This window comes from Lagopus muta, chromosome 1 (assembly GCF_023343835.1).
Source record: "Lagopus muta isolate bLagMut1 chromosome 1, bLagMut1 primary, whole genome shotgun sequence".
Classification (NCBI taxonomy): Eukaryota; Metazoa; Chordata; class Aves; order Galliformes; family Phasianidae; genus Lagopus; species Lagopus muta.
Genome location: NC_064433.1, coordinates 173,982,375 through 174,006,322, shown reverse-complemented (window position 1 = coordinate 174,006,322; position 23,948 = coordinate 173,982,375). Strand labels below are relative to the sequence as shown.

The window sequence follows — 23,948 nt, the reverse complement described above, 5'->3', positions numbered from 1 at the left end:
GTTAATATGGCCAATTGTGTCTTCAATTTGTAATAATTCAGAATCCAGAAAAATTAACATGTCAAACAGAAAGGAGAACAAGAGAACGTGAGGGAAACTCATATAATATAAATTGGGTTAGCAGAGAGGTTCTCAGTCCGGGTCACAAATGTCCTTGCTCTTCTCACATCGTAAATGGAGAGCACTGTGGGTAGATCTCAACTAAATATAAGGTCCAAGATACGAGGTTCAAAGAGGTCCCATGGTGGGAAACTCAAAGAAATTATTCAAGAAAACTGTAAATTTCCCCAGGCAGAAGCAAATGTTGATTGCTAAAAAAGATAACCTTCTACTTTCACCATGCCGTTTTTGATGCATCTGTCATTGGATATCTAATGAATTGCAGGTAAGTAGTTGAGTGAGGAAAATACTACAGTGTATTTCAGATGAAACAGATCTGGATGAACAGTATGGATTATTCAGTAAGTATCAGTAAGGCAACCCACAATAATGGGGAGAGCTATCTTATTTTCTGTCTCTGTAACGAGTGGTCCATTTGGTTCTGATTTTCCATAGCATCAGTCCTGCTCTCTGTGTCACAGACTGAAAACAAAGGCTAATTCACTCTGATGTGAACTCATTAGAAGCAGCAGACACATCATTTGGAAAAGTTCCAGTTGTGCATTCTCTCTAACACAGGCTTCCAAAATCTGTGAATCCTGATACCCCATAGTAATCTGTTAACTTTTTGCTTAAAAATTTGAGAAAAACTAAAATATATAATACAGTGATAAAGCTAAAAGTTTCATAATTTCTTCTTATACTGTTGTTCATTTTTAATTCAGATGTTTTGAGGAGTGTCTGATTAATATCCTGGAAGAAGACAGGATCAGAAAGCAATTTCTGTTATAGCCTGACTGACCTAATTCCAGCATTTCCCATATATTGCACAATACTTGTTTGCTGAACACAATTCTGTATTTATTTTGAATCCAATTATTCTAGATTTTTACAATTGGTGTAACATGAGTTGCAGAGCACTTTTCTGAATGTGACTTGCATGCAAATATTAATTTCCTGTAGCGTGAGAAAATTCAGTGATCTAGAAAAACAGCTTTAGCATCTTTCTGTCTAGCAATGCACAGTCTCAGGCAGGGTAAAGTGGACATTGCACCAGATAAATGGTTTTCATCAGTCATCTTCTGATTAAGAAATGATTTCACAAAATCATTCTAGTGCACTTTCACGTGGAGCTCAAGTTACTCCAGGGGTCCAGTTGGGTTTGGTATTTTCCTTTCTTCATTTTATCATGAATAACAAAACACTCTTTCCAAAGCTCATAATACATACACAAATCAGTAAATTATCATGACATCTGTGAAGCTGAAAATATAATTCAAAACTCTACTATTCAAACACAGTTGTTTTGTCCATTTTGCTGCACTGAAAAGAAAAAAAACAAAAAAAAACCTAAAAAACTAAGAAGCATTAAAAAAACCCATGATCTTACCATTGATAAATACATAGACTATAGATTCCCTCTTCTTTTTCACTGGACTCGTCGGGTATCTGCAGCTGTATCTTCCAGTGTCATTTGCTTGAGTTCTGCTCAAGGTCAGAGTGCTACAGGACTGTGTCCCATTCCTTCCACAGGCATACTTAGTTACATTCAGCCTTTTGCTGTCCTTACTTAGAGTTTCAGGCAAAGACCATGAATGAAGCATTTCCCCCCTGCAAATACAGATAAGGAAGCTGAAACAATTATGTTGGGCTGCAGTGATACAGCTCCAGTTCCCAAGCTTTCTGTTTTATTATATTAGGCTATTTCTGGGGTTCTCTTTTATCTTGTTTTCCAAAAACAACAAGAGAAACAACAAAGAACTACTAAACAATTGCCATTGAAGTTCACTCCCCACCTTTCCCCACACCATTAGGTTTCTTTTTTTTCTTTTTTTCTTTTTTCTTTTTTTAATTTCAGCTACAAAAAAAAAAAAAAAAAAGGAAAAAAAAAGAAAGTATCAGGTATATGAATTCTCAGCCAAATTATGAGAAGCCAGCTCAGCTGTTACCTGCATGTGAGATTTAAAGGCTGGCCTGCTTGAACAATGTGCTGTCTGCCATTCACGCTCAGCACAGGAACTTTTAATTTTGATCCTGAAGTCGATCCTAGAAAAACAAAGAAGAAAGGCATTAACAATGACAAACCATCCAGCTCCAAGTCCACTCACATTTAGGACGCTACGCTGGAAGGAGAAAGCAAAGCAAAGGCAGTGCCTCCCTTACCACACATACTCCTCTCCTCTGGGCAAAATCATGCTTCTCTGACTCAGAACTTGTATCCTTCTAAGAAAGAATCATTCAGGAAAGCAGGAAGACATGGAAGCAATGCAAGATTTGGTCAACAGTTTTATTCTCAAGTTGTTCACTGAGTAAATCTTGAAGAAAGCTCAGGACCTTGTGTCTGCACAATGAACCAGGGAAGTGTGTCCTCCAGCACTGCTGGCTGTGTTTCCTTAGGAAATGCTGCAATGGCAGCCTCTTGAATAGTTGGCCACAACCAGACATTGACCTCTGAGATCCCGAACTCTCACTCAAACACCTCACTGCAAAGCTGAGAATGCTTTGGAAGGAGGCAAAGGGGATTTAGGACCTTCCCTTCCTGTCTCTGAAGGTCACAGTGCTGTTGCATTATAGTCCCTCACTAGCTGCAGGCTTCCTTAGGTAAAGTGGTGACAAAAGATAACTGCACAGCAGTATGGTAAATTTTAAGAAAAAGTACCAGACATGCTGCTTGCTGAGAAAGCGAATGTGCCAACAAATCTCCCATCTTGGCCAGACCATTCCAGTGTAATGAGTGAAACCCTGCATACCTGAGTATCAGTATAGCATGGGGTGGCTTGGGATGCTTGAAAACATCAAGGCAGGTTTCATGCAAGTTGTGTGTTGGCAACTTTTAGAAAGTCAAAGGGAAAGTATGGACAGAAGAACAGAGGACTGAAGGATCTTCTTGTGCATTAAGCCAACAAGTGGCAGAAAGGTGTAATGCTTTATCTTTGCAGCATAATAAGCTATTGCCACAAAAGCTGTCATGGAAAGCAGAGAAAAATGAATGGCCAGGCAAAGAAGCAGTCCTTGATCCTACTGCCTCGCACTGACAGCAAAGTCTTCCAGAATAAAGGAACATAAATATTTTGCAAGATTTAAAATCACTTCAAGTCTAAACCGTGACCTAACTGCAATTTGTGAAGATTTTAGTGCTGTGAGAGAAGATTAGAGAGTACTCCAACTCACTTCACTCCAAGAGAAAATATTTCATTTTCAACACATGAAAGCAAAGGGGTTGTGTAAACAAGGGTACTGTGGATTTTCCTCTAGAACTCAGTCAAGTGTATCTTGAGTTTGGCTACTTCAAACCCTTCTAAGAGGTTTCTACCACAGCCAAATACCAACAGCTGTGTGTATCACACACAGCAGAAATAGGTGAGATCATATGGCTGTTGTGAATGACCACTGGGAAGGCCAATCTTCCACTGACTGTAGAAGGAACTATAGGGCAACAATTCTATCTGTGAGTTTGGCCACTAAATATTGAATGGACAAACTCTGTTCAACTGGATGCTCCAAATTCAGCAACTTTTACTTGGCAGTTATGCATCTGAGGATGGGAACTCCTTCAGCCTAAGAAAGGCCTAGAAAGCAAGTCTCCACTTTTGGGAAGTGATGCTAAAGTACAAGGATTTTGTATAAAAGGTAAGGAGGTGCTGCCTTCATTTGCTCTTGTTTAGTTTTTCCTGGAGGTGCCAGCTGTTTTCACCTGTCAGTATTTCTTACTGTAGTGACGTTCCTTCATATACTAACATCCATCCCTGTTCAGAAGAAAATGTGAAGCGTACACTAAGTTACAGCCCCCTTGAACAGGCTTCAAGCAAGGGCATAACAAGTTTTCAGAACAAAGAGAAGTTTTCAGGACTTTACCACAAGCATTACCAGAAATTTGAATAGTGATACAGTACAAAAACACAAACTTCCCCAAGATTTGTCTAGAAAAATCAGACCTTGACCTACAAATGAATACATTCTTCCAGCTGTTAGCAGGAGAGAGAAAGGATGCAGAAAATCTTTGAAGAAGCAATTTGTTATGTGGTATCTTGCAGGCGTACATTTTCCTCACCTACCATTTAAGGATCTCAACTCTGAAATTGTGGGTCTGCCAAATAGCACACTGTGCTTTTATGGGGTAGTCTCTTGCAGATGCATGCAACCTTTGAGTCTACTGACTTCCAGTTCTGAAATAACATCCCTGAAGCTAAGTGCCGAGAACCTGACTTGTACTTCCCTCATCATCTTATCAGAGGATGAGATGCTCCATGCTGGGTGCAGGGCTTTGCTCGGCACTGCAGGAAGCACCCTGCCAGCAGCAAAGGCAGCCAGCAGCAGCATGTTTGCGCCTGACCCATGCCAGGACCATGAGACCAGACCTGGGAATGGGGGCTCTGTTGTTTTCCAAGTCTGCCAAAGGTAAAGAGCAAGAAAGCATCGTAAAGGTTACAAACTTTTATCTTGGTAGCTCTATGTAGATATAAGAAAAGACTCCCACATACAAATCTCAGGATTTGTCTTAAATTAAGCATATGGAACATGACAGCTTGGTAGTGCAGGGCTTTAGAGTTATTAAAATCAAATGAAAAGAAAAAAATAATAATCTTTTCATCTTTACACTTTGGGAAAAAAAGAAAGCCAGATATGCCAGGTACGTATTGAAGCTTTTGCCCTCTTACACATACTACATGTCTCTAGAAGACACCACAGCATTTGTAAATATTATGGGTGTGATCTTAAGGAGTGCCTAGGTTTTGTCTATCTTTGCTCCCCTTGATATAAGCCAGAGTTTCACCATTGATTCCAATTACATTTCAGACACAACTACAATATTAAATCACATTAATATTCAAGACTTAGTATCAGTGAATTTGGTATCATAAATCAGATTTTTAATGTATTCATTAATTTAGCTTTCCACTAACAAAGAGCTGAAGAAAAAGATGATATTTCCGGCCAAGACAAGACAATACTTTTACCAACAGAAATGCTTAGTCTGAAGAAAAATAACTTAATTGGACATCCTACCTACTTATGGGTCATTAGCTTTGTTACATTTTTAAATGCTCCAAAACTGATGCAGAGTACAAATGCAATGGAGTTTGACATGTTTATTAGGAAAGAAAAGGAAAGGAGAATAGCAAGGAAATTCCCACTGTCAATATTTAGAAGTGGATTATGCCCTCTTGGTACCTTCTCTGGGCATTTTACTTGACACCATCTTTTCTGAAGGGTCATGGCTCAACAGGACACATTCACTTATCATTATGCCTGTCACTAGGCGACCATCAGCAACCTACCCTCACACTGACCTACATTGGGGGGTGCAACTTCTTTCCAACTGACAACAAGAGAACTAATTAATCCTGATAACTGAGGAATCTCTCCTCATAAGGAGGAGAAAAGGGTCCTACATATTTTATTTGGTTTGGAAGGCTTATTACATATATATGTGAGAGTCAGTCAATATGATATTGCTTAATTAACAAGCAAACATCAATTTAGACTGCAGAAATTAGTCTGTCTAAAGTTAATTATGGAAGGAGTTTTTTCTTAGTGAAAGCAGAGGGTGTAATCTATAATTTGCAAAGAAACAAAAGAATGAGCTTTGTTCAACTATTTTCTGCCTTGCAAAAAAGCAATGCTCTTTCTGAATTAACGGAACTTTGAATTATTCGTTAACCAAAAACACAGACAAGTAATTAAACAAAAAAGATAAAATAGCTGAACCTGCACATATTTTCCATGATGTGCGAGTTCAGTTCTACAGACATCCAAGTAGCCACGCATACATGATCAACCTTCCACTGATTCTGGATAAATTTCAGTTTCTCCTAAAAGAACAGATTCACTGAACTCAAAATCAGGATCACGTACCAGATTATTGCCTCGGCTCTAATTTTTCCAGCTGTACTTTTAAATTTTCTTTTTATGAACTTTGAATTTCTGTTACCTTAGACTAAAGAAAGTAAATTCAAAGGATAACTGTGCCTTAGTTCAAAGAAATAAACTACATTAGAAGTTATTAGAAGCTGGCCTGAGGTGAACAGGCTTGGTGGTCTTCAACATCCTTTTCATAATTTGAAGCTAAGTGATCTTCCAGCCACCACAATTATCCTGAACACGTTGACTAATCTGTTTTCACCTGCACAATGAGAGGTTAAAGAGAATGTTCCGTTTATCTTTGCAGCTTCAGTGTATATGAAGAATCTGACCTCCTAGGTTTAAAGTGCCATCTGTGAGCAATAAAGTTATCCATCAAGAAGTAATTGCTTCAGTCATCGTTGGATTTGCACGTGTGTTAAAGCTGGTTAAACATAACCAATTCTTTGTGATTTTTACCACCAAATATCATCTCCTCATGATTCAAACACATTCTGCAAAAATGTATTTGGCATGAGACAGTTGTGAACTGGAAATGGAATGCACATGGTATCTTAATCGGGTCTTCACCTCTCTGTGCTCCTTAAGTTGCAGGTCATTCAGATCAAACGCAGCCTGGGACTTCACTCTTGCTTATGACCACTTCCTTGTGAGTCATCCCATTGAAGGGAATGGGGACACCCACACATGTGCAACTAGTAGGAAATTGTAGAATCTGGCCAGAATGGTTGGGAGCACTCAGAGGGCTGATCTTCAGTGTGTTTCCAGTGAAATAAGTTAATGACCTGCACCTTAGCCAGAACAAAGCCACAAGTGAATCTCATACAGGGTGCATGGCTTTACTTCAATTTGTAAAATCTGGGATAGTGGGAGCTTTCCTTATTTCAAAGTTCTCCTTCTAACTGCTGTGTCACCATCTCTTCTAAAGGTACTTCAGAGGAGGGCAAATATAGCCTGTGGTTTTTTTTGGTCACACAGTCTTACCTATCCATAAGAACTTTGTTTCTATCATTATGCCAAATCACTCTATTTAAAACATATGAGAAGGAGAAAAAGGAACTTGTAAACTCCAAAGAGCTATTTTAAGCTGTGGTTAACATCCTATCATAACGAGAATGATTGACCAACAGTTCCCCATAGTTTAATCAACACTAAAATTCCCACCAGCTTCAATATTTGCATTTATAAGACAAAAAAGAAAAAAGTTTCCAGGCTGAACTGTATCAAAAACTTACTTGGTGACTGGAAAAAAAAAAGGATTATTTTTGTGCTCCAAACATGAAAGTCTGGCTTATTTTTCCACCGGACAAGAAGAGAAGGCATCACTCCATGTAATGAATCATCGAATGGCCTGGGTTGAAAAGGACCACAATGATCATTGAGTTTCAACCCCAAGCTATGTGCAGGGTCGCCACCCACCAGACCAGGCTGCCCGGAGCCACATCCAGCCTGGCCTTGAATGCCTCCAGGGATGGGGCATCCACAGCCTTCTTGGGCAACCTGTTCCAGTGCATCACCACCTTCTGTGTGAAAAACTTCCTCCTACTACCTAACCTAAACCTCCCCCATCTCAATTTAAAACCATTCCCCCTTGTCCTATCACTATCCACCATCGTAAATAGTTGTTAAGGAAGCCTTTCACTTTTGTGACTGCTGGTAGCAGCTGCTTGTGCCTCCCCATGGCAGCAACAGCCCCATGCCATGTGCGCTTCTGGGATCTCTGGAGTTTGGACACAGGCAGCACAGCCTTGTTCCTGAACCCAGAGGTGAAAAGAAGAGCATCCTCTCCGTTGTCCACCCTCAGGCACAGCCTCCAGAAAATGCCTACAAGCCATGAGCCACCAAGGCTCCAGCAGTACCTCAGGTCTGTCAGGTGCCACCTAGGCCTGTGCTCCAAAGGAAGCCACATAGTCCTTCACACACCTGATTGCACACCATGTTTATGAAGCAAATCCAATCCGAACACCTAAACTTGGCAGAAGAGGAACTAGGAGAATTTATTTGCCATGGAGCATGCAGGGAGGCTTACAGTGTCAGCTGACTCTGATGGTCTTCCAGCTGATCAACTTCCTTATCCAAAGTACCAAATCATAACCCTTATTTTGCTCCAAGCAGAACTTTGCAGGTTCATCAAGGGCTGCAGGGAGTGGTGAGGGTTATCAGACATAGGCCCATGGGTCATGAGGTGGCTTTGTCCCTCTTTCCTGTTTGCTTGGTGCAAGGAGAGGCACTGTGCACACTGGCAAGCAGGAGCACACTGTGGGCAGGATAAGTGCTTCAAGATGTCTCACTCTGTGGATCTGTGCCTCTGCTGTGACTGATGTGCTCTTGTTTGCTTTCAAGATCAAGAAAATTGTCAGAAGCTATTCACCTACAAAACACACGCTGATTCACGAAAATCATCTGTTCATTGATTTATCCCTTTCAGGCTCAGAAGAGACATTCCAATTATCAGGTCTGATGCTCTGCCCAGCACATGCCCCATGATTTCTAGATCTAATGCTTGAAGCGGATGAATCTCAAATGTAATTTAAGAATTTAAGATGCCATTAGGATACAACAGTCAGCCAATAAAATGGATAGGTTAATGGGTTTATATCTGTAGACTGGAGAGTCCTGTGCAGGCTAAAATGCCTTGACCCTGACTCCATATCCTGGAATTAAAGATGTCAGCAGGGCAAATGAACTCATTACTGCCTGAGATAGGTCTCCACTGACACAAAATGAAACCAGTGTGTCCATCTCCCCTCAGTTCTGGATCTCGGAGCAGGAGATAAGAGTTTATTTACCGTGTGTATGTACTTTCTGTGCATAGATGTGTAAACATGCTGATACGAGATTAGATGTTGCAGAAGCAGGGCATGATACCAAGTGCCCAAAAATAGAGCAAGTACAGTTCTGATAGCACTTCATTAACACATCTGAGCAGGATGCACTGCTGGACCAATATGGCCAATAGCCATAAATGTAAACAAACATATTTCCCCAATATCCACCACGTATTTTACCAGTGTTTAGCTCCAGCTCAGTGATTTAAGATGCCCATGATAACGCCATTCTCTTTTAGTTGTTCATTTAGATATTAAGAAAGGTTACATTTGGAAATGTAACAAGCTAAAATCACACTTGGTTATTCAAAATAAATGTGACACCAGGTACAACCATTTGAAAATACCACCTGTCATACTCGGGCATCTGGAAAGCCACAAGGATGGCCAAGGCAAAGCAGTTCAATGCATTGTGTCCAGGCAATGTCTGCTCAAATGGCACTCAGACCACCATTTCATCAAACTTTGTTTCCTGTTCACCCTAACATGACTGTTAGGCCTGGACCTAACAAGGCCAGTTAAAAATTAATTTTGGAATTCAGCATTCAGGGAACCTGAGTGAAAGAAAACAAAACCTTAGTTTCCTCTTCCATCTATCCAAAATTTATTGCATCTGGAAACTTTATATCTGAAATGAGAACCACTGTCACAATCTAGCATGACATCGGTGCTTGTTTCATTGGCTATGTGATGAGAAAACCATAAACAAGAAGCAAAATCAGCCATGGTGACAAACTTTTTCCCATTGAGTATACAGAATTGAAAGTGGGAATCCAAATGTATAGCCTAATGCCTCAATTACAAACTATTAAAAAGCAGTACAAACACCTCCATTGTAAACACGTCAGTCTTCTCATTAAATAACATGGTAGAAGAGTACTGATACAACATAAAGGCAAAGAAAGTACATTAAAAAAACAGAATTCATTCTAAATTCCTATAATCAGGTATTTAAGGGAGTACATTATTTTTTATTTTTCTTACCAAATTACATTTCTTTACCAACTTGATACTTAAGATTTGCTACAGATTTTCTGACAAGAGAAATTAAGTGATATAGTAAGATTGGACTGGACTAGTGATTCAGATCGACGTTTCAGAAGGCAAACGGCCTAGTTGTCTATAATCTGCCAGCTCAGCCAGCAAAATGGCCCTACCAAATCCATCTGAGACCATATTGTTCATTAAGCTTTGCACACAGGAATAAATTCAGAACTAAGTTAAATAAAACTTAAAGCTGCCAGGTATTATTTCTGATGTTCTCTCATTACAGACAAACCAGCCCACAAATCTCCAAGGAAAAAAAAGAAGACAAAGTTGTAAGCCAGGTTTCTAACCATCCTGATGTAATCTATAAAGCAGCTAGAAGCGGTGGAAATGAAAAAATAACTAGTGCAATGCAACAGTTTAAACCGGAGAGGTGAGTAGAAAAAAAGGGTCCATACAGAAGATTTTTTTGCTCTAGGACCACCTCTACTCTGAAGTTTAATTTTGATTACAAATTAATGAAAAGTAATGCAAGAAGATCCAGAGTGAGCCTCCTCCTAAAGGTGATGTTATGGTCGGACTGCTCCCTCTGGCTGACAGTTCCTCTGGGCTCTGCACTGGGGCTCCCTCCATACTTCATCACAAAGTCAGCCCTCTCACCAAGGGCTGGTATGAAACAGGTCAGTGCTTCAGCTGGTTTTGATGGGCTTGTGGACAACAGATGAGACAAGGTGAGGACAGCACTAGCAGAACAAATCAGATCATGTTGGGCTTTTTTGGCAATTAAATTGCATATAAAATACAAAGTCTATGGTAGGTGCACATGCAGAAATCTGGCAAGCACATCTGTGACTTGATTAATGTCAGAAAATTATAATAATTAATGGTTAGGATGAATGTAAACTGTAGCACTGCCTGAAACAAAGGCAGGTTTTCACACCAAGCCCTACTAGCACAGCAAAAGAAGAAAGTCTTCTATACGGCACAACACAACGCAATATAACCCCACTGTAGTATATCCATTTGCCATAAACAGACAACACCTGAATTTCAGCAGGCCAATTTTGGTTATCTCAACTCTCAGTCTCACATTCTCTTAGCAAATCATCGTGGATTGGAGATCATACTGAAATAAATACATAAATAAATAAATGATTAACAAAATCCTCTCTGAAGAATTTGTCTGAGTAAATGCTTTTCGTGCAAGGTTTCTTGAGCCTTCCCTGAAGATTAAACGTCGGACACCATCGAAGACACAACATGGAGCTACTGGGAGCTGACCCAGGATGGCAGCTCTCACGCTTCTCTTACTGCTGGTCCACAGTGACCCCGAGGAGAGGTTTTTCCATGGAGGAAGGACAATGGGAACAAAAGGAAAAAAGTTCTGTGGCAGAGAAGATCCCACAGGAAGGACGCCGGGGCGAGCTGTGTGAAGTTGTGGAATGCCTCTCACGAAGCGCCCTCATGCTCCTCCCTCACCGCTCCCCACGCACTGAGCAGGGGGTCCCGTTCCCAGAGCTTCCCGAGGGAGCTTCCCAGGAGGAGGACATCTGCTCAGGGTCCCCACTCTGCAAGGGCCACTGTGCCCACTCACCTCCGCTTCCGGGCGTGGAGCAGAAATAGTATCAACCTATTGCCCTAGTGTCTCCAAACCACTGAAATCCTGGAAACTGTTCCTTCCTGAGCACCTCCCTGAGCTCCTACAACAGCAAAGAACACCTTGTTTCAAGGCAACAGCTCCAAAAGAGGGAATATGACTCAAAAGGGATTGTATGTATGAGGGCTTACTGCCAGGTATCAATGGATGATAGAAGGGTATCCCTATCGCCTAGCAAAATACTGAAATGGCGCAAATAGAAGATGGGTCAATCCCATCACATTGGATTGTGATGTAAATACTGTATATGGCTGACTTAACACTGGGGGTAGAGACAAGTTGATTTGGTTGTGAAAATCAACTGAAGTTTGGAGAAACAACAGGGACAGTAAAACCAGATCATTGTGAATGTGAGCCTTTCTCTCCTTCGATAAAACAAACCAAACCAAAGTCTAGGGTAGAAGATGGATAAATCAGTCAACTACTTTTAAAAAATCAATCACCATCTTGAGTAACACAGAGGTGTCATTAGCAGTATCCTCTTTCTCTCCATGACTGTTGACATATCAAAGGTGGCACAGCTCCAGCCACCAGCGCAAAACAAAACAACTACCAACCATGATGCAAAGCAGAAGAAACAGTCATCTACACTCCCAGTACAAACTCCTCCATACGTCCTAATAGTTCAGGACTTCCATTTCAAGCAATAGGACCCCCGACATGCAGGTTTGAATTTTTTCTCCCACATCCTAGTATTTCTCAATACTTGTTGCAGTTTTGATTATCTCTGGCACAAAGTCATTCTGCCACTCATAATGGGCATGACTGCATCACGTTTGGCTCTGGAGCAAGCACTTGGCTTCCACTTTTCCAACTGCTTCTTGCTGCATACATCACTTTCTTTTAACAACATGGATTTATACGGCACTGACTCCAACCACAGAACAATGAAACTGAACTTGGTGAGAGATAACTGTCTGCACACCTTCCTGTCCACCCCTGAACCAGCTTTCAGATGAGCAGTTCCCTCATGGTAGGATGAGAAATCAGGTCACTTGGAACTGGGAATGCTGGGAAGGTCGTTCCCCATCTGTGGCCTGCATGTAGTAGGAGTGCATCACAGCAGCAAAGAGAAAAGAGGCAGGTGCTGCCCATGGGTAGAATCCATGCTAAAGTACATACAGAAATGATTTCCCACATTCCTACAAACATTGATAGAGGGGAAAAAAAAAGCAACAGTCTGCTGGGGCCAAAGAAGGACACCAAGAAGAAGCATGTCTGAAGGGAGCAGTTAGCTGCTGAAGACGTCACCCCAATGGGAGAGGTTTGCCTCCAGCCGCAGAGGTGGCAGTGGTGGCTGAGCACACAGTGCTGCAAGGCAAGGTGCAGAGAGCACTCTCAGAGCAAGGTGGCTTTCCATTCCCTCAGGGGCTGCAACTGGAATTCCAGCCCCTAGTTTTAGGGAATCCAAGGGAGCAGTTTTGCTGATAAAGCATCATCACAGCCCCACTGGACACAGATTGCTGAAATGCCAAGCCTTCGCCCTCATCTGCTGCGCCTCTTCCTTTCCCAATGTCAGTCGGACACAAAAACTAGCGACTTGATAAATATTTGTGCTTGAAGTTTCCAAACCACATTAAAGTGTAAGGACTCAGCAACTGTCCTGAAAATCTGGACAACTTCCTTTGGTCCTATACACCCACACAGTGCGAAGGGCTACTGGTTTCAGTCTTTGCAGCATCTGACAATAATAGCTTGGCTTGTTGGATTTTGTTTACATGTAAAAAAGGAAAAAAAAAAGAAAAACAACAAATGACAACCAAACTAATCTCCAGTTCTTCCCAATAACAATTTCCTTTTAGGGTTCTAAATGTTCTGGGTGATTCTAGATATGAAGTTCTTTTCTAGGGTACACGTCAAGTACTCATTTCCTTTTGCATGAAACATAAAGAACTTGCTGGCTTAGCCCAAAGCAATTGCTCTGGATTACACCAACCCAATGAGAGGGTGAAATATGGATTTCTGTAGAGTATGTGGGCACAGCACCTGCCTGGTAAAACAGCGGTAAGTAATTTAATGGATTCTCTTCAGGAATGCAAAAAAAAAACATGGCAATGTATAAAGCTTCTTAAAAGCCGGTGTTGTACCATAAGGTCTAACTCTTCTGCCTAACATGAATGTAGCTTGTTTTAGGGAACCCAATTTCCATGAAGATTCAGAAGTGGGAAAGTCCATTTTTCAGCACTCTGTTGAAATTTCCAGCCCTAATCCTAAATTAGACCACTGTAGCTGCACGTCTCTGCTTCTGTTTCAGCTGAGCACTCAAATCACATAGAAACCTTAACGTATGAGCTTCAATCTGATCAGCACTTTTAGGGAAGTCAGGTTAGTTATTGCAAGAAATTAACCTTAAAGCAGTTCAGATTTGACCTAGAATTACTTGCTTCATTTTTTGCAGCTGACCATGAAATTGAAAAGTCCATCGGTCGCTGGAGACGTTGATGATCTAGTTCCAACTGGAATAACTCAGGCTTGTATAGTGGTGTCCACAGATAAGGTTGTAATATATTCTCTTTATCTTCTAGCTGCTAATTGTGAGGTATTGCCAGGGTGCTGACAGCTGGAAATAAAGCTGATTTATCCATCCCATGTTTCTGGAAATACAGACACATCATCCTTGATTCAGGCTGCAGAACCTGATCATTTCAGGATTTAAACTCAGCTCTTTACATTCTCAAATGCTATTGATTAAAATTATTGTCATAGGAGGTCTGTGACTAGGAGATCAAACCTAAATATGACACTGAAGTCTTCATGTCAACCATTGCGTGCACAGTCTTTAGCATAATGGTATGCAATATAGTTTGTGGAATACAAACGATACAATACAAACGATGAAAGAAATATATGTAAGTATTGCACAAAACAGAGACTTCTTTCCTCTGATAGCTGAAATATGAATGTGCATAGAAACACCAGAGGGCTGAAGTGCTCAAGACTCCTGAGTCAAAGAAACATGATTTCTATTATTTCCTTTACCTACTTTTTCAAACGGAAACTTTTAGTTTTCGTGTTGTCTGGAGGAAATTGGAATTATTAAATAGCCATATACAAGTTAAAGATCATCTCTTTCCGTCCCTTTGCTATGGAGGTGTCTGTAACACCTGACTCTGTGAATATTCTCCAGTACCAGTCAGTAAATGGAAACTCAGCTGACACCTGCAGAGTCTGAATTACAAGAGTGAAGCATTGTGAACACTCAAAAGGGAAGTGCTGGACAGCTTGAGTGAGAGTTTCAGGTAAGTAGGCAGTGAAGGAGGGTGAAATGGGAAGGAACACCTAGAGATGACTTGCAGAGAACATTCCACCACTTCACGACAACTCTGAAATGCTGTATGCCTACAAGAGCTTCAGTTCTGACCTAGAAGAAGCTTGATCGTTGTCAACGCTATTGCTTTTTTAAAAAATAAGAAAGAAGGAAGGCACAGCAAAGTCGAAGATGTTTTCAAAGTCTGAGCCCTGGACTGGAACTATATCTCCCATACTTGTAAGAGAGGAAAGAAATTTCCAGCAAACCAGTTGTGAAGGCATTCAGCCACACAACCAGGAGGCACCACTCTGTACCTACTGCACTTGAGCCACCTCCAGGGCGTGTGTCTCCACTGCCCAGCACCCAGCACACTGGGTTTCCCCTAACCAAGGCAAGCCTTTCCCATTGGAGTTGGTGTAGGGTGCGTGTGCTGCTGACAGTGCCTGGAGCAGGAAGGTGAGCCATGGTCCCTTACAGAGCCTCAGTCACTGAATCCACCTTCTCCCAGGACAGTGGGTTTGCAGCAGTTTGCACAATGGGAAACCTTTCTGACAGGAAAGAGGAAGCCAGTGCCCCAGCACAGCTCGGCACCGCGGGAGCCCATGTGGGAGAGGGACACCGAAGTTCAAGCTCAAGCTGTGAAGGAAGCCTGGCAAGGATTTCAACCCATGTTTCCTGTATCCACAACGAGAGTCCCACGCCTGTGCCTATTCCATCCTTATACCAAGGAGGGCACAGCAGAGAAAAAATAAAGCAGGGAAATTAACACTTCCCTGGGAGGAAAAAAAAAAATATAGAAGAATACCTATATGTCTATAACAAAGCTGATGAATCAGCACTTCCCGAGCAGGAAAATGTCTCGGCGGCATGGCCCCACCAGCTTTCCTCTGGGCAGCACTGCAGCACCGGGGCCACTGCCACAGTACTTAGCCCCTAGGGGGACACGCTCCCCCACAGGATCACAGAATCACAGAATGCCCGAGTTGGAAGGGACCTCAAGAATCATGAAGCTCCAACCTCCCTGCCTAGCAGGGACACCAACCTCCCCATTTATTACTAGACCAGGCTCCCCAGGGTCCCATCCAACCTGGCCTTGAACTCCTCCAGGGACGGGGTATCCACAACCTCTCTGGGCAGCCTGTTCCAGCACCTCACCACTCTCTCTGTAAAGAATTTCCCCCTGGTATCCAACCTAAGTCTTCCCTCAACTTGAAACCATTTCCCCTTGTCCTGCTGTTATCTACCCTTTCAAAGAGTTGATTCCACTCCTGTTTGTAGGCTCCCTTTAGGTACTGAAATGCTGCAATGAGGTCACCCCACAACCTTCTTTCCTCCAGGCTGAACAAGCCCAGATCCCTCAGTCTGTCTTTGTAGGGGAGATGCTCCAGTCCCCTGATCATCTTTGTGGCTCTCCTCTGGATCCTCTCCAACAGCTCTCTGTCATCCCCCGATCACGGCACTTTTTTTTTTTTTTTTTTTTTTTCGAAGCGAGAAAAGCCGAAGCAACCAATCCCAAAAAACATCGCCATTAGGCGCAGCGGATTTTTGCAGCGGGCGCGGAACCATCCCGTCACACGCAGCTCCGCGGGATGCGGACAGCCCCGTCCTGCCCCGCCGGGAGGAACTCGCGACGCGCTCCCTGCCCTGCTCGCATCGGGGGCACTTTTCTGCCTCACGGGCAGAAGTGACTCTTGAAAAACAAAGCGGACTGGAAAGCAGCCTACCCCGCGACCAGAGCTTGCTTTTCCTCCTCGAGGCACGGGTTCGGACATCGCGACGACCCACGCCGCGGAGCGGCTCGGCGCCCCCCGGCACCCCGTCTCCGCGCCCGCCCTGGGAACGGAGGGCGGCGGTCGGGCGGGCAGGTGCCCACCGGCTGCCGCGACGCGGCGGGGAGAGCCGCCGATGGGGAGCGTTCCGGGGAGCCTGAGGCCGGGCGGGGGGTGGCGGGGGCCGGCGGACTCCTACCTGCGAGCAGGAAGGCGGCTCCCAGCAGCACGGTCCCTGAGAGCAGCTGGCGGGGCATGGTCCTGCCCGAGGCGGCGCGGGGCTCTTTCCGTGGAGACGGCAGAGAGGCGGAGGCGCCGACCGAGCTCCGACGGGCTCTCCTCGGTGCCGGGCTCCTCCCGCCGTGGCGGAGATAGCGGCGCGGCATCAGCATCCAGCGGCCCCGCAGCCCTCCCCGCCCGCCCCGTCCCGCGGAAAGGGAGTGTCCGCGGCCAGCCGCCCTGCCAGCTTCACCTCCCGCGGACATCAATTAGCGGCCGGCCCCGGCTTCGCTGATTTATAACTTCTCCACCTCCCACCGCGCACCCCCTCCCGCCCCCGGCACATCCTCCGCCGGGAGCACGCCCTCCCCGGGCCGCCTCCCCGCCGACGGCGGGCACCGACCGCTCCCTGCGGGGTTTTCGTCCCGACTCCGGCCCCGCGGAGTTTCCAGCCCGACCGGCTGACCCCGAATATCCCGCACCGCCCAGGTGCGGTGCTCGGAGCTCCCCAGGGGGGACTGGGAGAGCGGCCCCGAGCGCACAGAGCGGCCAAGGCAGGGAGGGGCATTGCTAGCGCTTTCCCCAGCGCTGAGGATGTTTCGGGAGCCTGCCCTGGCTATGGAACCACAGAATTAGGTCTTTGGCCTGATCCGGTGCAGCTTTTCCTGTATTTTTATGATACAAAGGAAGTCTCGAGAGCATCTGTACAGGGCAGGTAAATGGGATCAACCCCTGCCTTAAGGAGAAGGAAATGGAGACACATCAAGACGCTAGGCGGCTGGTCCAAGGCCATAGGAAGCTGGTGACAAGAGCCACAAATAGAATGCAGATCTTTTGCATCCCACCAGATCATCCTGTGCTACAAAAGGGATGAGAAGCTGGTGTTGTTTTTAACTCAAGAACTGTTTAACTTTCAAGTTTAAAGTCGATGAGAACGTTTCCTGCGTGCTTCTATCCGACTCCTGTTCACAAGTGACACCCTGAGTTAAGAATTTCAGGCTGCATTTTCCAATCTTCCTGCTCCCAGCTGAGACCTTGGAAATAAAATAGTTATGGATATCTTCCCCCTCATCTGCTTGCACCATGGGGGGAAGAACCCAGAAGTTTTTTTTCCCGAAGAGGATGACTCATGACAAGTCACCTCCTCCAGAGGAGAGGATAGCAGCTGGGAAAACAGCCGCTCAATGAAGACAGTGCAGCCAGAAGTAGGAACTAGGACACTGGGCATCCTGACAGCTCAGACCCCCTAGGAGCCAGGGCTCCCATGCACAGAGCAAAGGGAACTGAATGTCCCTGCCTCTGACCTACCCAGTGCTGAGTACGTGCTGAGTCTGAGATGATGCTGGCCCCATCACAAGCTCCGTGGCCATACCACACCAGCTCCACACCCTCTTCACACCTCCTACATCACAGCTGCATTCATTCATGGCCTCCAAAGACCACAGCACTTTGGCAAGACGCACCTCCTTCCTTCTCCAAAGGATGTCCTCAGCTCCTGACCCTCCCGAGGAGCTGAGGGAAGGCAAACCTGAAGACCTGCTCGTAACCCCTCATCACTCTCCTTGTGCTAAAGTCCGGGGGGGAGACATGGAGCTTACATGAAAATTGGAAGACCTCAGTATTGAGATACAGGGAAGAAAGAGGCAGTGGACATTCCCATGAAGCAGAACAAAAATGCTGTAGGAATCCTGTGCCTCGATGAAAGGCATCTCTGAAAACTTCATTTGAAGCATCTGGCTTGACAGACAGGGCAGTTCCTATTTTTGTGTATTATGGTATAATTGTGGCAGAGTGAGAATGTACTCTGCAGAGTAGCTCAGGTGCTATGGCTGTACAGATAGCCACCGACCATAGGCAGTGTAAGCTCTTTATATCCAAACCTCAGGTGCTGGTTGGGTCAGAACCATGGTCTGACACTAAGAAGCAAGTGGAATACACGACAACAATTTTTATCCTTTGGAGTTTCAAGGCAGTTGTTATGTTTTCTTCAGCTGTGAATTGTGGAAATGCTCCCCTTTCTAGCATTTATTAAAAAGGCTATCACTGTATACTTGAAAGGAAATCAGGCAAATTTAGAAGCTGAGAGTAAGCACTCTTTGAAATGTATCAGGCAAACATCTTTGCTTCAGGGCTATTCATCTCCAGCGCTACAGAAGCTGTGACAGACTGAGAAGAAACAGCCTTTGCAGTAGACATCATCAGTTTTTCACGTTTGCTCAGTACAGTACTCAGCAGTACAGCAGCACTGTACTGCTGTGATGAATTTCACCCTGCTCTGCTTGTGCCAAGCCTCCTGCCTGAGCAGCCCATACATCTGGCACCGAGATAATCAAGTTGTCAAGCATCGGCTCCCCAGTGTGCATCCCTTACCACTCCCTGGCTAGTGAGACTCACTGGAACAACACAGAAAGTGAGCAACAGGAAATCAGATTGAAAAGACGAGTAGTCGGGGCATTTGGTTGGAAAGGGGCCAAACCCAGCGCCGTGATCCGCCTTCGGCTGCAAAGAAACACAGACACCACCCTGAGCACGTAGGACCTCTCACAGCTCAGTGCTTAACTGAGGCGCAACCTCATCTGCTCCCTGCTGGCCTTTCTGACTCTTGAGTGTCTGATTTCAAGAGCTAGGTGGAGTGGAGGGTCCTCTCAATCCAGATATGACTTTGTGGAGTTGCTAGGACGCATCCTGAGGTGCTGGATTCTGCTCCCCATTGGAAGCAGAACACTTGGAACATGCTAAGGTTTAGCCAGGTCTCTTGGGGGGAATCATGTGGGCAGTTACAGTGGACCTGACAAAAAAATAAAGAGCCTGGAAAATGCTGCTCACACCAGTAGCTGATAGGCTCCATACCTGACCTGACTTTCCAGTCATGGAAGCAATTTTTTTATTCACATTGGTGCCCAAAATAGTTCCTTGTGTTACTAGTTGCAATGCTCAGAGCATTACCTATAGGTTATCACAAGCATCTGCACAGCAGGTTCCTGCCCTTAGGATAAGGCTGCATGAGGCGTAGCTGAGGGACATCTCTTGATTTGTTTGGTCCCTATACTCCCAGAGACCTGGCAGGAGCAGCTGAGATGTCTTGGAGATGCTTTCAAGCTCCAGCTGTTGGGAAAGACGGAAAAATGGCAAAGCAGCATAGATTGGATCTCCCCCTGCAGGTTTTCCAGCTATCTGCAGTTGCACGCTGATTTCTTTTTAGGTGTACCGACAATTTAGGGAAAGGAGTATTTCAGTTGACTGCCTGAAAGCATTAAGATATTTCAGTCAGTGCTCCCTGCCCACCAGTGGGAGCCTCCCCCTACCCCATGCTGTATCCCCTCACTGGCGCTGGCACAACTGTTTCTGGAGTTCAGTATAAGAGAGTTTGATGAAATAATCCAGAGTATATCTTGCCTGCTTTCTGTGAGGGGCTGCTCATACCCTGGGTTGTTTTGTGGATAGGATGTACAGCACCTTCCCACAAAAGGAGATGCAATGAGCTGGGATAGCTGGAAGAATATTGGAGCTTTCTATAGTGATCCAGCTACTGGGGACCGCAGCCTGAAGCAAGACCCCAGGTGAAATAGGTGCACGCTACCCAAAGCCTTTCTCTGGCTCTTTTCCCCACTCTTTTCAGTGAGCTCTTTTCCGTCAGCATTATTTTTATTCCCTCTGGTTCCTTCTCCCTGTGGTAGAGACAGAGTTGAGACAGCACATTATCTCATCAAACCCATTTGCCATCAATATTATTATAATTCTAGCTGTTGTTGTCTGGATTAATTATGAGTGAACGGGAGATGCCACTACATTCAAAGCTGCATTTAGACCAAGGTAAATCTACTTTATTTTCTTCAGTATCGTGAAAAGAGAAAGCTTAAAGTCTAAAACATGTGCATGTAAGTATATGTGAAGACAAAAAGTACAGCTGTGCTGGGCTTTCCTAGACTCTTTGCTCTGTATCTGGGCAAGGTTTGTGCCAAGGACAACCAAAAGTTGCAGGAAAGTGTTAGTGATTGCAGGACAGCCTCACAGCACTGCTACTCATCATTCAGAGCAGGGTGCAACAGCTCTGAGCACTGATTGTGTCACCCCTTCATCTGCACTTCTCGCCATCTGCATCAAAGCTGGATCCTGCTTTAAGGGCAGTGGAGCAGGCAGCTGTCTGACCATGGCAAGGAAGAAGAGGCAATGGAAGCTCATGCTGTGTTCTTTTTTTATATTATTGTTCTTATTACAGTTAGACAGAACCACAGAATCACAGAATGGCCAGGGTTGGAAGGGACCTCAAGGATCCAAGGATCCATGAAGCTTCAACTCCCCTGCCACATGCAGAGCCACCAACCTCCCCATTTAATACTAGACCAGGCTGCCCAAGGCCCCATCCAACCTGGCCTTGAACTCCTCCAGGGACGGGGCATCCACAACCTCTCTGGGCAGCCTGTTCCAGCACCTCACCACTCTCTCTGTAAAGAGCTTCCCCCTGACATGCAACCTAAGTCTTCCCTCCCTCAACTTCAAACCACTTCCAGTTCATAGGCAACTGGCATGAACAGTTAGGTTGTTCACACTTCATTGGGAAGTTAGGAAGCTAACAGTAAGAGCTCCAGCAGCCCTTGAAGGTGCTCTCTGGACATAGAAGCTTTTAGAGGAGTTCCATGGCTGAGATCAGAGTTTGGCCAACAAAGTTAGATCCTTTGCTGATTAAAAAAAAAAAAAAAAAAAAAAAAAAGGGAGAAAGCTAAAGGTGAAGGTCTGCCTTTCCTGACCCTGGAGTCTGCCTTCAAACTGAGGCTGTACCACCGGTCTCTGTTTGTGCCATATCTCTATGATGCATCTGCAGCAACAGCTGCACCCAGTCCTGTACCACTGTGACTCTGTCACTGTCCATTTCTCTACCTATTCCTCTCCTCTTGGGTCCACATGGCAGCATGCCAGTGAGTCTGTCCCTATTACTGGAAGCAAAGTCTATTGCAATACACGTTTTCTTTCAAAATACAACACAATTGGTTTTATATGTGTATTCAGCAATTTTTCACTAAACAGGAAAGAAAAAAGAGTGGAACAAGATTTTTTTTTTTTCCCCTGAAAAATGCAAGTACAATAGAAGAATGCCAGTAAGCATTTCCACTGCATGCACACGTACGCGGGCTGGACCCCCCTTGCAGGCAGGCACACCTGCATCAATATGGGAATGACCCACTTGGGGCTGCCTGGGTCAGTGTGGTAGGGATGCAGCGCTCTCAGATCATCTTCCCTGCTGCTCAAACCTTGTCCCACACTATTGCTTCTTCACTTTATCTGGGAGAATATATATGATGCCTTTCCCGAAGCCATTCCTATATGGATGTACCAGGATAAGTGTTCAGAAAGAGGCAAGACCACATGAAAAAAGCAATTGCATCTCTTCCCTGTGGAATCAGTCCAAGGTCACTGCATTTCAGTGGGAAAGACAACCAGAAGGTCAGCAAAAGAACCACAAAACCAAACCAAAACATGTCAAAAAGGGAAAACTACCCAAGAAAATATTGGGTCATAGAAAGAAAACCAGCCTTACAGTGCAGAGTTCTTTTCCTCTTACCACCCCAAACACTCGCCCTGGAGGAACAGTGCTTCCCTCACCATAACACAAAGCAGCTTTCCGAGCTGGGAGCCGTGCAGCTGCTGCTCACAGCAGAGCTGGTGACTCAGGGATGTGCACGAATACCAACGTCCTGATTATTTTGGAACAAACCAGACACAAAATGTGAACAAAAGCAAACAGCAATCTGACCACAGAAATGATGTTCACAGGAGCATCTAAGGAGGTGCAGTGGGAAATGTGGGATACGTGCAACACTTTCAAGGTCTTGTAGCACTGGTGTAATGCATATGGTTATCCCACACATCCCAAACTGCAGGGCTCATGTGATCCTTGCCCCAAGTGTTTGTTCACTTACAGAACTGTGAGCAAAGCAGTTGCAGGAGAGAAGATTCAGGGCACAGCTTTGGAGCTCTGGTGATATCCAACTAAGCCAAATCAGTAGCAATGTGACTGTATATCAATGTGACTGGTGGAAAGAAAGAGAGAAGAAAGAGGGCCCACTGCACATTTTACCCAGAACCATGATGCTTCTGACTGCAAGCAGCGAGGAGCAAAGATGGGGCTTTACAGGGGAAGAAGAACAAGAGCTGCTCCAGCCTGGGAGAATAAAATAACTTCTTCTGTAATGCACTGCAGTTGTCTTCTTAAAAGAAAGAGGAAAAGAAACAAACAAGCACAAAACATAAAAAAAAAACAACCAACCCACAGAACTGGAAATAGTATAAGTTAAAAGACCATTTCACTTCCAGTTCCATGAGATACTTGTGGTGATGAAGGAGGTCATTACCTACGTGATGCAACAGTGTCATTTCCATGCTATGAAATTAGTGTCTTTGGTTCCTCAGTGAAGGAAAACCATAACCAGCAGGTCAGCACAACGTGGGACAGAAAAGGACTGCCTGCTGACTTGGCAAGCCTCAGAACTTCCCAGCTGGCACTGAAACCCCACCTGGGAATGCTTCATCATCACTGAGTCCAGCAATAGTATCCAGCATGGGTCTAGCAGGGAGGATGAGCTGTGACGAAGCTAATCTCATAGGCAGTGAGGCTGCTGGTACAGTTTACAGACATCCCCACCTCTCAGAGCTGCTGACCTCAGGAGGTGCACTGAAGCTGTTGAAGTTGCTGTCTGTGAAAGAAAAAAGGCAAAAAGAGTGGACCAGAAAACTTTGGTGGTGGGAATTCTGGGATCCCCAACCTGCAGGGCCTTCTTGCTAGTCCCAGCAAAAGATAGCCAGCAGGACAGGAAAGCCAGAACTGAGCTACAACCACTGAATCAAGCCCCACACTTGTCTGCACACTGCGTGGTAATGAAGACCTCATCATTATCTCTGGATGCACTCAAGGCCAGGCTGGATGGGGCTTTGGACACTTTGGTCTGGTGGGACGTGTGCCTGCCCATGGCAGGGGGTCAGAACAGGATGGGCTTCAAGGTTCTTTCCAACCCAAGCCATGCTGTGATTCTGTTTTATTATCTATGGTTATCTGAAGAACAGTCATCCTAAGGGAAGTCTATAACACTTTACACGCAACTTCTTGAGGTGAGGCTCACCCCAAAGGTCTACATCCATACTGGGTCTCTTTTAACCCTGTACTCCCCGTGGCTGTGCCCCTCCGAGCGTCTTCAGAACTGGCTCAGGAAGGCATTTCATGTTTTGTCACCAAGATTGAGGCTGTTCTAGGCAGGGCGTCAGGGCTCAGCTCTTCCCCTGCA

The 23,948-nt window shown here is 44.8% G+C and overlaps 2 protein-coding genes across 3 annotated transcripts in view; one reads left to right on the top strand and one right to left on the bottom strand.

The window, feature by feature from the left end:
• Nucleotides 1–16,868, bottom strand: part of FLT1 (fms related receptor tyrosine kinase 1) — a 106,720-nt gene extending 89,852 nt beyond the window's left edge. The window contains exons 1-3 of the mRNA XM_048933636.1: nt 16,652–16,868; nt 2,049–2,145; nt 1,490–1,710 (exon numbers count right to left, since the gene is read on the bottom strand). Of these exons, the coding sequence (XP_048789593.1) occupies nt 1,490–1,710; nt 2,049–2,145; nt 16,652–16,844 (511 nt within the window). The 5' untranslated portion in view covers nt 16,845–16,868. The remainder of the gene's footprint in view (nt 1–1,489; nt 1,711–2,048; nt 2,146–16,651) is intronic.
• LOC125688121 (proteasome maturation protein) overlaps nt 1–23,948 on the top strand; it is a 383,306-nt gene that overhangs the window by 326,449 nt on the left and 32,909 nt on the right. The gene's annotated exons all lie outside the window — the stretch shown is intronic.